Below are 14,363 nucleotides of genomic sequence, written 5' to 3'. Positions count from 1 at the left end.
ACTTTTTTTGGGAAATACTGGATATGTATGACAGTGGTTGTGTGGGGCAGTGAAAGAGGAAGTGACAGTTGCCTTTGGGAAAAAGGAAAAGGAAAGGAGGAAAACCCCCCACAAACAAAAACCCTCCTACCCTCCTGCCCTCCTGCCTCTTTTTGGAAGCCACAGACCTTTGGCAGCTCCTGGGGAGTGGGAGCCACAGACTACCTGCCCAGCAAGCCACAGAAAAGGGGGCAGAGAACTCAGGCTCCTTGAAAAGACAGGTGACACTACATCTGGGTGATGAAAACGGAGGTGGCAGGGGCCTGAGGAGGGCAGTCCCCGGACTCAGGTCCCTCCCTGGCAGAACTTGCCCCTGCAGCCCTTGGGAACCCTGGACTCGGCTGGGGATTCAGAACAGCACGACTCTGCAACCCTTCTGGCTCAGCGCTGGGGCTGCAAGTTCGGGCTCCAGCATTCTGCACGCTGCGCCTCCTCACCCAAATGCATGCACACTTTCTGTGAGCCTCTAACTGCACCCAGGCGTGCTCAGAGACGCCTGCTCGTTCACCCACCACCCGCAACCCTCCGGGAAACGACGGGTCAATGGCACACCTTTCTGCTGAATCTGGCTGCCAGGAGCGCTGCTCTGGTTTGCAGGCGCGCTGGAGGGTGGCTGCGGAGCCCTCTTGAGCTATCCCGTTGGCTGACTAGGGGTGGGTGAGAACATCGCTGGCACCTCTAATCCGAGGCTGGCAGCGAGCTTCGCGCTCCCTTAGGGGAGAACCTCTGCCCCCCTCCCACCTCCAGTGCCCGAGGCTCAGAGGCTCAGAGCTTTCTCCAGCGCAGTCTGTAACTGGACTGTCTAGGTAGAGCGTCTCCAACGCCCAAGACTGGGTAGAAAGGAGGGCGGCTTTTGCGTGAAAGTCCCAAACTGGAGTTTTGGCGGCTGGAGACAACAAATTGTACAGGGACCCTGCTCCGCGCAAACCTCAGCTTTCCTTTAAGGAGGCTTGGACTTGGCGCGCGGCTCTTGTGTCTCCTGGCCCTTTTACTTCTCCTCCACTTCGTACTTCTCCCACCATCTTTCCTTTTTTTTCTTTCAGTGTGTCAGACTCCCAGTCAATGGGTATACAGCAGCACCCAAGACCTCTCCCGTCTTTTAGAGATTAGAAGCGACCTGGGGCACCGCTGTACACCGTGCCTGGGAGTCGCGATTGGACAAGCAGCGGCCAGCGGGAGTGGGGAGCCAGAGCGCGCCGGGAGCCAGAGTGGGGGAGGTGGCCGGCCACCAAACCTGGTCGGCTGCTCAGTTCGGCGGGAACCTGCGTGTCTCCCTCACACCCAGAGCCCGGCAGGAGTGGGGCTGTTTCTCTCTCTCTCTCTTTTTTGGTAGGGGGGTGGAGAGAGGAGGAGGTGACTACCTTGGGAGAGCCGCAAAGAAAGGGATGTGTGGGGAGATGAACATAGGGAGGGACGGAGATATCCCAGGCAGAGCCCAGGGGAAGGGAGTGACCAAAACAGAGACGGGGACAAAGACGATCTCGCTTGCTCAGACAAAGCGCATCTTAGAGACCTGAGACTGAGGCAGGATGCCCATAGGAGAACCAGAGGTCTGGAACCACAGAGCTGGGGCCACAGAAATCCCCAGGGCCAGGAAGAGCCACACTACTGAAATTCGGGTTTCAGTCCTCGACGGCAAGGGTCAGGCAGACAGAGGGGACACGCTGGCTGGGGATGGAGCCTGGCCGGCTTGCCTCAGGGCCCACTCAGAGGGTGGCAGGGGGAGGGAGGGCGCTGCGGGCGCGAGTTCAGCCTGGTGTGTTTGTCCGGCCGCTGAGGCGGGAACCATAGTCTGCGCAAACATAAGACGGTCCGGTCCAGGATGGTTTAGAAATGTTCCCCACGGAGCCACGATCCCAGTGTGTGCTCGCTGCGCGGGACGATGGGGACACTCACAGAGGCGGTTGCTGCCGCCAACCTCTAGCTCCAGGCAGGAGCGGTGCATCTGCACGGCCCAGGCCCAGGCCCAGGCTCAGGTTCTCACTACCCGGCTGCGCCAGCATTTCTGCGGAGAGACCGATTCTCAGAGAGCGTTGCAGACCAGCTCTCCCAGCATTTCAATTGCCAATGCAAATCTTTGTTTGCAAGTGTCAGTTAAAATACATTCATTCATTTTATTAAAACTAGGCGGTCTAAGACCACACCCTACGCCAGACTCCCCAAAGGCGCAAGAGAATAGAGGATTTTTAGGTTAACTGGAGCCAAATATTATACCGGCTAACACTTAAAAAAAACCTGGTGGCGTCCGCATCGATGTGGCCCGCTTGACCCCTACTCGCGGCGTCTGTCGTGCTGGTCCCGCCAAGTAACGGCTGGACACACTCACCCAGTGCGCGCTTCTCCTGTCTTTCGTCGCGCGCTCCCAAAGCTGGAAAGCAGAAGACAACGCGGGAGGCGGGTCCAGCGAATTCGCGTCCAGCGAATTCGCGATTTATCCGGTTTCAGCGCTGGGGCCTGAAAGAACTCCTTAATTTTGCCCTTCCCGGACCGGGGTAGGGAGGGAGAACAGCGCCTAGCTGTATCTGGATGCCTAGTGCGGTGCGCTCCAGCCACCCCGTCTGCGCTCTGGGGAGATTTCTCATCGGACTTCCCCGGGCCCTTTAACTGTGGCGTTTCCACTTTCGGCCACGGGCCCTTCCCCACCCAGGTCTTTCTAGCATGGAAAGCCAACGACGAGCACCCATGAAAGCTGATGAGGTACAGAATTTTAGCAGGAATCATCAGCACTGGACACGCGGCCCAGTGGGAAGGCCGGACCGGAGGACCTGTGCGTGGCTTTAGGGAAACCTGGGTTCTGGTACACAACCCGCGATCTGGGCTGGATCACGCCAGGTAAAGAGACCTGGCTGTGTCCGAGGCGCCGTCCAAGCCTTCCGGCAGTGGGCCGGGAGGTTCGAGGAGCCTTTACGCACAGTGGCCACTTGGGGTCGCACTTTATGCCTGTTTGAGCCTCTCCGCCACTGGCTGACGCCGGGATCTGCTTAATCGTTATAAAACGTTCAAACAAAAACAGGGCCCGTTCCCCAGCAGCCCAGAGCCACTCGGAGCACGGTCCTGGGCCGGCATCCGCCCGAGCTTCAGGGCGCTCACGGTTCCGTGAGTCTCACTGCGTAAAGGGATTCAGAGCCTTGTGGAGGATTCTTTCCCAGTTGCCTTCCCCGTGAGCTTTGGGGGTGGGGTGAGTGCGGGAGCGGCCGGGCCGAGGGAGTCGAATCTCAGGGCTCGACCACCGCCCCCGCCAGGAGGGGAACGACTGTCTCCTGTACGGAGAAAGGTCCCCTGAGGTTAAGAGTTGTGTCTGAACATAACTCTCCGAGCTCCATTCCCGCCTTTCCCGACACACAAATACGCGCAGACCTCCAGAATCACAGTCTTGCACGACATACACTTGAATGGCCAGAAGCCGCGAGGACACACAGAGCGTCGCCCACTAGGTGGGGGCCGCTGGGGAACAAAGGGCCAGGGAGGCGTTGTCCTGGAGCTCATTCTGAGCCTCCTTGGGGGTGACACTACTGGGCATGGGGGTGCAAAGGGTATCGAGAAAGGAGAGCGGGCGAGGGAGTGGAAGTGGTGGCGGCTTGGCCCAGAGGTGGGGCGCACACGGAAGGCTAGAGTGCGGGGGCAGGGACCTGGAGAGTGTGGGGGGTTGGGCCCAGGCCGTCCGTCCCACTCTGCTCTAGCTCTCCGTCAGGCCTCCGTTGCACCCGGGCAGCTCGGACCGCCAGTCAGCTGACGCGAGGGGCGGGGGAGCTGTCAGGCGCGCCCCGCCCTGCGCCGCTGGGCCGCCGAGACGTGCAGCTATTGGCCAGCGCGCCGGGCAGCCGGGGCCCCCGCGCCCCGGTGACATCAGAAGCCGATAAAAGGCAGCAGCGGCGCCGGATCCGGCACAGCTGCACAGCCAGGCTGCGAGCGGCTGCAAGCGAGAGAGCTTAAGCGCAAGAGAGCTAGGGAGCGAGCGGCGGGCACTCGCCTCACGCCTCCCCTCCGCCCCACCGCGCGCCCGGCTTGCTCCTCCACCCCGCCCGGCTCGACCCGGCTCGGTCCGGGTGCAGGCATAGCCCTGAGCTCTGGGGCCGTGCAGGCAGACTCGGGACTCTCCGGCTCGCCGCCGCGTCCCCAGACAAAGGCTTGGCCGGCGGCCCCGGCCCACTGCGCCCTCGGCTCCCCGCCTCCCCGGCTCGCCGCTCTTCGCCCCCGCGCTTGGCTCAGAGCGCTCCGGCCGGCCGCAAAGTTTCCCCGGCGGCAGCGGCGGCTGCGCCTCGCGTCAGCGATGGCTGCGGACCTGAGCATGGGGCCAGAGCTGCCCACCAGCCCGCTGGCCATGGAGTACGTCAACGACTTCGACCTGCTCAAGTTCGACGTGAAGAAGGAGCCTCTGGGGCGCACGGAGCGTCCGGGCAGGCCCTGCACTCGCCTGCAGCCAGCCGGCTCCGTGTCCTCCACACCACTCAGCACGCCGTGTAGCTCGGTGCCCTCGTCGCCCAGCTTCAGCCCGACCGAACAGAAGACCCATCTCGAGGACCTGTACTGGATGGCGAGCAACTACCAGCAGATGAACCCCGAGGCGCTCAACCTGACGCCCGAGGACGCGGTGGAGGCGCTCATCGGCTCGCACCCAGTGCCACAGCCGCTGCAGAGCTTCGACGGCTTCCGCGGCGCGCACCACCACCACCATCACCATCATCCTCACCCGCACCACGCTTACCCGGGAGCCGGCGTAGCCCACGACGAGCTGGGCCCCCACGCGCATCCACACCATCACCACCACCACCAAGCGTCGCCGCCGCCGTCCAGCGCTGCCAGCCCGGCGCAACAACTGCCCACCAGCCACCCTGGGCCTGGGCAGCACGCGGCAGCAGCAGCGACGGCGGCGGGCGGCAATGGCAGCGTGGAGGACCGCTTCTCCGACGACCAGCTCGTGTCCATGTCAGTGCGCGAGCTGAACCGTCACCTGCGGGGCTTCACCAAGGACGAGGTGATCCGCCTGAAGCAGAAGCGGCGGACCCTGAAGAACCGGGGCTACGCCCAGTCATGCAGGTATAAACGCGTCCAGCAGAAGCACCACCTGGAGAATGAGAAGACACAGCTCATTCAGCAGGTGGAGCAGCTTAAGCAGGAGGTGTCCCGGCTGGCCCGCGAGAGAGACGCCTACAAGGTCAAGTGCGAGAAACTCGCCAACTCCGGCTTCAGGGAGGCGGGCTCCACCAGCGACAGCCCCTCCTCTCCTGAGTTCTTTCTGTGAGTCGTGGCGGGTCCTGGTCCCCGCCCTTGCCCCAGCCTGGACTCCCCGTCCCGTGCCCCCAGTCCCGGACTCCCCTGGACCCCGTCCCTACCGCGGCCCCAGCCTTGACCTGTTTGACTTGAGCGAGAGGGAGGAAGGGCGCGCGCGGGCGGGCAGGGGACCTTGGCTAAGGCGAGAGTATCGCACGCCAGCGCTGCCTCCTAGACTGGAGCCAGAGAGAGAGGAGGGCGTGGGAGGTGCGGGAGCAACTTTTCTCCAGGTTGGAGGGCGGCGAGGTATAGTCCCCACGAGTCCCCAGGCGGTCCGGAGGCTCCAGGAGGCTTTCTGAACTTTGCGCGTTAAGCCCGGGCCACTGCTTTGCCGCTCTGAGCGCAGCCGCCCCCAGGAAGAGAGCAGCAAGGAGAGGAGAGGAGAGGGACTCTGGCGTCCCGGCAGGCGCGAGGCGAGCTGAGCAAAGGAAGGACAGACGGACCTGTCTGTTCAGAGTCCGGAGAACACTGGCTCTCAGCCCTGAGACACGGGCCTCAGTTAGGACGTTCCGCGCGCGCAAATCTCATCAGTTTTATTGCCTGCTCGATTATATAGAAAAAATACGAAAATCTGCATTAAAAATATTAATCCTGCATGCTGGACATGTATGGTAATAATTTCTATTTTGTACCATTTTCTTGTTTAACTTTAGCATGTTGTTGATCATGGATCATAACCCCCTTGTTTCTTTGGGTGAGATGGGATCGCAGTTCCGAAACTCCAGCGGCTGCAGTGCCGGGTTTCAGTCGGCTTTTGGCTTGTAAATACCCGCCCCGCCAAACCGCTTAGAAAACGTGGCAACAAGCTGAGTGTCTTTGTTTGGGTTTATTATTATGGCATTTTTTGTTTGTAAGTAAAAAGAAAAGAAAGAAAGAAAAAGGAAAAAAAGAAAAGAAAAAGAAAAAAGTTCCGGGCATTTTGCATCCGAAAACAACTTTATCTTGGGCCACCTTTGGAAGTTGCATGTTTTCCTCTCCAATCCCCATTTGGTCCTCTTTCCCCTCCAGCTTTAGTTTTTGTATGTTGTTGGTGTCCAGAGAGGACCGTTGCAGTCCCAAACCCCCAGTACAAGGGCAGGGGAGGGCAGCTGCAGTTTGGCACCTTGGAGGCCCTGGTGTGCACTCCCTCCCTGCCGGCGTCTTATGGCTGAATTGACACCCCTAAGAAGAAGAAAGGAAAATAGATCTTTTTTGTTTTTTACTGTAACCAGAATCACCCAGGGTCTCTTTGAAACCTTCCAGGCCTGCTTTCAGGGTAACTGGCAGAGCCACCCCTGACACTGGCCAATGGTGACCAGAGCTTGCATAAACCGACCTCCATGCTCAGAATGTACCAGAAACCCAAACATTGGCAAGTCATTTTGCAACTTTCAAGTGTGTTCTTTAGATCAATGCATTGTGTTTCTTTCTTTGCTTTTGAGATAATGGAAAGAGTTTTTGGTGGTCTCCCCCCTCCCCCTTCAGTTGTATAATAGTTATAGGGAAGATCTGGGAGTTTTCCTTTATTATTACTTTTTATTTCCTGCAGGTCAGTAAAAGGATTTAAGTTGCACTGACAAAAAAATACCAAAATAAAAGCGTCTTTTTTTTAGTTCCCATTTGAAATTGCTGGCGCTGCTGGCCAGATGCATTTTTGAGTTTGTATTAGTTGATAAATTAACAGTAATAACAAGATTGTATGAACCGCATGGTGCTTGCAGTTTTAAATATTGTGGATATTTGTCCTGCATCAGAAACGAGCTTCGGTTTTTACGGATTCAACTGTGTTGAAATCAAACTTGCCGCAACAGAAATTGTTTTTATTTCATGTAAAATAAGGGATCAATTTCAAACCCTGCTTATGATATGAAAATATTAAAACCTAGTCTATTGTAGTTTTATTCAGACTGGTTTCTGTTTTTTGGTTATTAAAATGGTTTCCTATTTTGCTTATTAAAACCATGGAAATGGTGTTTATTTAGAGGACTGTGTTTGAATGACTTTGAGTTTGTTCTCTGGCCTCTTTAAGAGTCACACTGACTTTGGGGGCAGCACTCTCACCTCCAGATCTCTCTCTGAGTGTGTGTGTTTGTGTGTGTGTGTATGTGTGTGAGTGTACTTGAGTCTCAAGCATGTTCTCTGCTTCCCACCCTAGGTACAGCCCCAGGTCAAGAGCGGTTTGTGAGCTGAGTGGGTGCAGGTCCAAAGGCCTCGGGGTCCCTGGACATCCACCACTATTTTCTGGTGCTTTCAGCCTTGGCCATTGAGACTGAACTGCTAGTCTGCTTGCTCTGAAATAGCAATTAAGGAGACCAGGAAGCCAGGAGTTGCTACCCTGATGGGGAAGCAGAGTTTTTTTGGTGTTCAGGCCCAGCCAACCGCTGCTCTCATCCTCCTTCTTGAGTTGAAAATCCCTTTTCTCCTGCTGAGTGCAGCTCTCTGGGAGCAGCTGGAGCTGCCCAGAGCTGGAATGCAAAATGCCCCCTCTGAATAAGAGCCTATCCCCTTCCCCTTAAAACTGGTGGAAACAAGTATAACCCAGCATCAGATCTTGAAGAGAGGAAGCCCCTCTGGGTGGACTTTTTTGGGGTAGTATGCCCAGGCTGGCCTAGAGCCCTCAGGGCCACAGAAAGGCACCGCACAGCTGGGGCTGGATTCATGATTCCTCACTTTAGGGGCTTGATGGGTTCAGGGGTCATCATCTGGTAGAGTAGGCTGGAGATCTCTGACTAGGAGGTGGCCCTAGAACCTTTCCTTTTTGATTCTTGGAAATGTGGTGCACACCTAGGTCGCCCCCAACGCCTTCCACCTTCCTTGGGATCCTGTCTATGACTGGAGGTTGGCCTCAGACACCTTTGGGAGGTGGAATAGGAAGAGTCTGGTGTTCTTTGGGTAATGGGTAGCTTCGAGGGGCTCTAGCCTCCTCAGACTCTGCACCTGCAGTCTGGGAAGCTCAGCGTTTCAGCCCTGTGGTTCTCCGGCCCAGAGTTGTTAACGTGGGGTTTCAGGACTCAAAGCGGAAGATGTAGGATACCCAAGCAGGAGCAGAGTGGAGGTTGGGAGAAGCTGAGCTGGGTGGTGCTTGGGAGAAGGAAGGAGAAGAGTAGAACTAGCAGGGAAGAGATTTTGGCCTGGATCTCTGGAAACCTCGGGGTGGTGGCTGGGGTCTGGAGAAGATGTGGGGACCTAAAAATTAAGGGCACAGATAACAGCTGTAATTCACATTTGTATAGAGCTTTGGTGCCATTCAGTTGGAGACACTGTACCTTGAATTTAATTCCATGGCCTGGTTCATTTCACCAACCAAAAGACTTCTGGCAAGAAGGCTGTGGCTGTGATCTGAGAGGAGGAGGCAGCTGAGCCTGGCTGTGGGGTAACTGCTGACTTATGCACTGTCCAAGGAGCCGAGGGGGTATGATTTGTCAGGTAATTGCATGGGCAAGGCTCCCGCTCAGAACATGCCCACAGTACAAATGTATCCCCTTTAGGGCAAAGAGGCCTCTCTGGAAGAAACCCCTGCTGCCTGGCTCTAGGGATCACAGACTCCTGGCAGTGGAGGCCTTAAACCTGGTGACCTGGTTCCCTTTGGAAGTGTCCATGCAGCCTGGCATCTCCATCCTCAGCCTCTGAGCAGGAGAGGGTTGCAAACTTGAAAGCACTGGTCTTCCTTCCCCAGATCAGAGTCTGAGACTTTTGCCCAGTGACCAACACCATCACATTGCACCCAGAAGACGAGGTGGCTCAGGCCAGTTCAGTGACCAGCTGCGTCTAGGAGAATCTGACAATCCCACGACACAGTACTGGTGACACTGACACACAGGCACTTACGCCCTGCACCCGCATTGATGCCCACGAAGGCACGAAGCACGTCTCTGCACCGACCGACCCAGCAAGTGAACGCTAACCCGCCCGGGGACGCCAGCGGGCGAGAGCTGGTTAGAGCCCGGAGCTCCTCAGAGGAGGCCTGGGCTTCGGGAGACTCCAGGTTAGGTTAGTACAACAGGCAAGCCCTGGCCACGTCTCCGCCCGCAGCCTGCCGCCCCGACTTTGCCCTAGACTCGGCGTCCGCTGCCCAGGAAAATTCAACTGGGTCGCGAGGCCCTCGGGCTCCGTCGCACTCAGGCACCCGGCAACCTTCATCCTCTTGAGATTCCCACCGCTTCTCGCGGCTCCTGGGCTGCTTGCAGTCCTCTCCGTCCCTGGGGGAAAACCCTCCCAGCGCCAGGAGTCTTCCAAGCCAGCACCGGTCTCAAGTAGACAGGCTGGCGCCTGCACCCGGAGACACACGCGGAGGCAGACACTCAGATACTAGGACGCACGCGGCGGGCGCACGCAGGCCCCGGGACCCGGGCTTCGCTTCGCTTCGGGTGGCGTCCCTGGCTGTGATGGCCAAGGTCCTGGGCGGTGCGAAGCCCCCCATTTGCGACCCCCGATCTCCCGCGCGTGCGGGAGGCCTGTGGGCTTCCCGGGCGCAGCGGGTCCTCACAGGAGCGGGAGGGTGGAGACACTGCCCCATCCCTTGACTTCCTGGCACCCTTCCTTGCTTTGCCATTTCCCTTCCTTTAGACCTTGGTTTGTACCCTCTTTCACTTAAGAAAACTTTTTTTCCGTTTTGATTTCTCTCTAGCTTTCTATGTCCGCGCTGCGTGGCCGGGCAGGGTTGCGGAAGCGGGTCCCGAGGGTCCGCAGTGTGTTGGGGGGCAGGGGGGAATGAGGGGGCGGCGAGGAAGCGCCTGCAGTCGCCGGAGCCACCGCAACACTGCTGCCGGGCCAGCTACTTTGGGCTGTCGCCTAGGCCACTCCAGTTTCAGCCTTTCCCTTCCATCTTTCCGCCAGCGGCGAGGTCGCCTGGGGATCGGCAGGAGCAGCATCCACTGAGGGCCACTCCTCGGGTCTCAGTGGGCGAAGGGATCTCTGGGGAAGCTGGGGCTGGACCTGGACCCAGATCCCTCTTTCAGACAGGCAGGCTTCCTGCAGGCCCTGGTGCCTGGCATTTTCTGCGGCAGGACAACCCCCACACCCCCGCGCCTGTCAGAGGTCACTCAACTCCTGCTGGCCATTTCAGTTTGTTCCTAGTCCCTCACTGACAGTGGGAGCTGCCAAAGACCCATGCCAGATACTTCAGGCCGGTCGCTTGGCTTTCTCTGTGACCTGGAGTTACAGCTTCTGCCACACCAGGCAGCTCCTCCCCTCCACTCCCTCACCACCCGGTCCCTACTCCCAGTGCTCATCCTCTCTGGGGGCCTGGAAACCTCGAGTTTAAAGTTTCTGGTCATTCCCTTTGCAGGCTTCCAGATACAAAGCCCAATTCAGCCTCCCTTCTGTTTTCAGAAAGTAAAAGCCTCTGAACGCCTTCTTGCGCAACCCTTCCCTCTGCTGCCTGCAGTCTGCTGGCCTGGCCTCTCATCCCAGAGATAGTTGTGTTTGGATTTGTTATGTAAGGAAGGGAGGATTAGACGTTTGCTCTGCCCCTCCTCCCCCCACCAAAATAAAAGTCCTGGAATGGCACCTGGCTAGGCAGCACGGTCTCCAGCCGCAGCCCTCCTAGAAGTCAGTCTGCTGACTGACTTAGTAGGGTTGCTCCATGCTGGTGGCCTGGCATAGAGGGCTCAGAAGGCAATCCAGCCTGTGCCAAGGTGGACTCCTGTGTCCAGAGTGTACCTGGTCCATGGAAGCAGCCACCCAGCAGGCTGGGCTTTCCTGGCCTAGAAGACAGCAGCTCCTGCTGCTGGGATTTTCTTCTTTCTACAGTTTCTGCCCCAGGGAGCAGGTGTCCAGACCATGGAAAGCACCTGTTTCCCCCAGGGGAGCACATTCTACCATGCTTGCCGTGGTTCCTTCACATCCTGGGTGCCCCCTGTGTGTCTGAACACCTGTACCATTTCTTCAGGAATTTTCCATGCCTTATACTTCTTCTCAGCCTTCTTAATACCTTCCTCCACTGCCCTACACACATTATCTTAAACGATGCATTTAGGTAAGAAAATCGGAGCTCACCGTTCTCACTTGGAAGAAGTTAAAGATCTGCGGTAAGTTGCTTCTTCAAGGTGGAAAGCCACCTAAATTAATAATAAGGACCTGTTCTGGAGCCAAACTCCGTTTTTCGATGCCTGTGTTCTCTGCGTGTGGAGTTACTTTGAGTCAACTACCAGCGGCTTATTACACATTCTATTGTATTTGTATCACAAAGGGATGATGTCTTTGGGCTACAGGGGCAATTTCAGAGGGCCAAGAAGGAAGGAGCCCGTTTCAGCATAAGAAGGGAGATGAAGTCCACACATTCAGTATTTATGGTGTTATGTTTTCTTTTATTGGAGATCTGTCTATCTTACCAGGGCACGAACTTCTCCCAGTAAGCGGACAGCAGGGTGGGAGGCCGGAGGGTGCCCATTTTAGAGCTTTGGAGCATGAGGCAGAGCAGTCTGTGACTTCATCAGATTCAGGCGCCAAGGCCACCTTTGGCCTCTCAAGTCTCCTTATTTCTTCTCCTTTTCTGTCCCTGTCACTGCCTTGACTCTGCCAGTGTTACAGGTATCAGAGACCTATTCAGGAGAGGCCATGGGCTGGAGCAGAGTCCTGAGCGCTGCCCAATGGAGGGCTCAAGGAGGCCCACTCTCCTTTGTGTCTTGGAAGCCAGAGTCTGGCACACATGGACCACAGACAGGCACGTCCCAGAGCAGAAAAGCCGCGGCCAAACCATGCCGTTTAGTCCAGTGTTACATTTCACTTAACTTTGTGAAGTGTGGGCCATGATTATCCACAGGTCAGGGATGGATGATCAAGGCCCAGAGTGGTCATCTTTTTCTCAGTGTCACTCAGCAGAGGAACCAGAACTTGAATCCCCACCTATCTGATGCTGAAATTTGTATTTTTGCTACCAAACTGAATACTTCAGCTGTCCTTTATCTGAAGTACTTGGGGAGGTGGGAAGGGAAGTATACTGGGGTGGGACAGTGCCCTCTCCGGAGACAGTTTCTTTTCTAATTGCCTTTTGCAGAGGGTAGTCTCTTTATCGGGGATATGCTTCATGTTCTCCAGCTAGCAAGGCTCCCTGGCCAGGCAAAGAAGTGGGCAATGGGGAAGTGGAGATGCAGCAGGACACATATGAGTGGTCAGAGGGGAACTGCAGCTCTGTCTCTCTTGGCAGTCTCTGGCTGAGGAGTTTTGTGGGGCAAAGCGTGTGCATGTGTGTGTGTCCATGTGTCCACAAGGGTGTGTCTGTGTGTGTTTGGGGTGAAGGAGGCCACTTGGTGCATTGCTGTCTTGAGACATTGGTGCTATTTGTAGTTAAGGAGCAGTTCTTTCACCTCTCATCTGTTCTCACTCGAACTTTCCAATAAATATGTCACGATGACCAGAGTGAGTGTTTAGAGAAGCAGCAGCCTCTAGGTGAGGCAATTTTGATGGAATCATTTAGAGTTTAATGAATGCTGTTTCTGGGGCAATACTGAAGCTTTGGATGTGCAGATATGGCCTGTGCTCTTAGGGCAGGTACGTGTGCAAACACACATGGTACACGATTGCGCTTGCACGCACAGAGGCAGGCCTGTGTGTGCATACGTGTGCAACCACGGAATCCATATGTGATCGTTTGCTAAATGCACACTCTCATATTCATATGAGCATATACATGAACATGTACAAGCACATACATTACACATGTACTCACACGCATCTATTCATGCCCATGTGCACGTGCGTCCAAATGCGCACACCTAAGCGTTTACACAGTGTGCATACAGTTTTCACAGTTACATCCACATTGCCGTGGGGGTTATACTCATATTGGACATAATTGATTACACACGTATACGTGCTCTCCCCAAACGCTTACGGGTCTATGGCCATCCTCCCTCGCTTACACATATAATTTCATGTGTAATTGAACACTGGCCTTCACATTCGTTCATACCCAAGCACCATGTAACAAGTGAAATGTGGCACTGGTGGGGTTAATGGAGGCCCCAGACTCCCATAAATATTTATACGAAGCACTCAAGCTCTCAAAGTGGGAGACAAAACTTCGCCCCACCAGGCCTGTAAATCACGCAGCTGCTGCGTGTTGCCTGTCAGATCCAGGGCTGCGCATCCAGTACTTGCTCCGTGAGGGTGACCACATACGTGCGGGAGCACACGGCACTCTCCATGCCTTGCCAGGCATCCCAGCCAACGTGCCAAGGTCGGTCCCCACTCCTAGGATTCTTCTGCTAGCAAGGAAAGGAAGCCTTTCAATGCTGCTCCTGCTTCTGTGGCAAGGGCAGGGCGGGAGGAATGGAAAGGCATTTTGTGAATATCTGAGACTTGGCTTCTCGGGTAAAGACAGAGCTTATCCTGGAGGGACAGCCGGTAGGGGAGGAGCTTGGTGAGGAGGAGGGTGAAAGAATGAAGTGTGAGTCCTGGGATGGGTTCAGGTTTGGAGTTGTTTTGGTCTCACTGATGTTTTGGGTCCCAGGAGCCTACTGAGTTGTAGCTTTCACAGCGCTGTAACCCTGTGTTCAGTGAAGCCTTTGCTTCTAGCCCTGCTATCTAAAAGCATTCATTCAATCATCAAATACTTGTTTGTTGTGTCTTCCGCAGTCCAGGCACTGCTTTAGCCCTTGGCAATACAAGAGTCAGCAAAACCAGAAACAATCTCAGCCCTCCTCGAGTATACAGTCTAACAGGAGAGGGAGAGACAGGCAGTCACATATTGTTTATGGAGCATACAATTTCAAACCAGATAACTGCCCCGGAGGAAGGCAGTCTGAGAGTGTATGCATGACAATGACATTAACACATAGGGAACAGTGATCAGGGAGGGCTTCCTGGAGGAAATGATGTTTGAGCTGAGATCTAAAGTCCTAAGGTCTGAATAAGAGCTATTGCAGTCACAGGGGTAGGGGCAGAATGCTGGTCTGCACCATTCCATAGAACTTTCTGTGATGAGAGAAGTTTTCCTTACCTGTGCTGTCCAATAAGGTAGCCACTAGCCACATGTGGCTAGTAGACCCTTGAAATGTAGGTCATGCAGCTGAGGATATAAATTTGAAAATTAATTTAGTTTAAAATACATTTAAAATAAGTGATCAGAACCT

The 14,363-nt window shown here is 55.6% G+C and overlaps 1 protein-coding gene across 1 annotated transcript; it reads left to right on the top strand.

The window, feature by feature from the left end:
- The first annotated feature begins 3,929 nt into the window (after window positions 1-3,929).
- MAFB (MAF bZIP transcription factor B) lies at window positions 3,930-7,248 on the top strand. Its single transcript, XM_003787595.2, has one exon. The coding sequence runs from the start codon at window positions 4,310-4,312 to the stop codon at window positions 5,279-5,281; it is 972 nt and encodes a 323-aa protein (XP_003787643.1). The 5' UTR covers window positions 3,930-4,309; the 3' UTR covers window positions 5,282-7,248.
- The last annotated feature ends 7,115 nt before the right edge of the window (window positions 7,249-14,363 follow it).

Source organism: Otolemur garnettii, unplaced genomic scaffold, assembly GCF_000181295.1.
Source record: "Otolemur garnettii isolate 467f Iridium unplaced genomic scaffold, OtoGar3 scaffold00023, whole genome shotgun sequence".
Taxonomy (NCBI): Eukaryota; Metazoa; Chordata; class Mammalia; order Primates; family Galagidae; genus Otolemur; species Otolemur garnettii.
The sequence above is the reverse complement of the archived record's forward strand: the minus strand, read 5'-3'. Positions and strand labels throughout refer to the sequence as shown.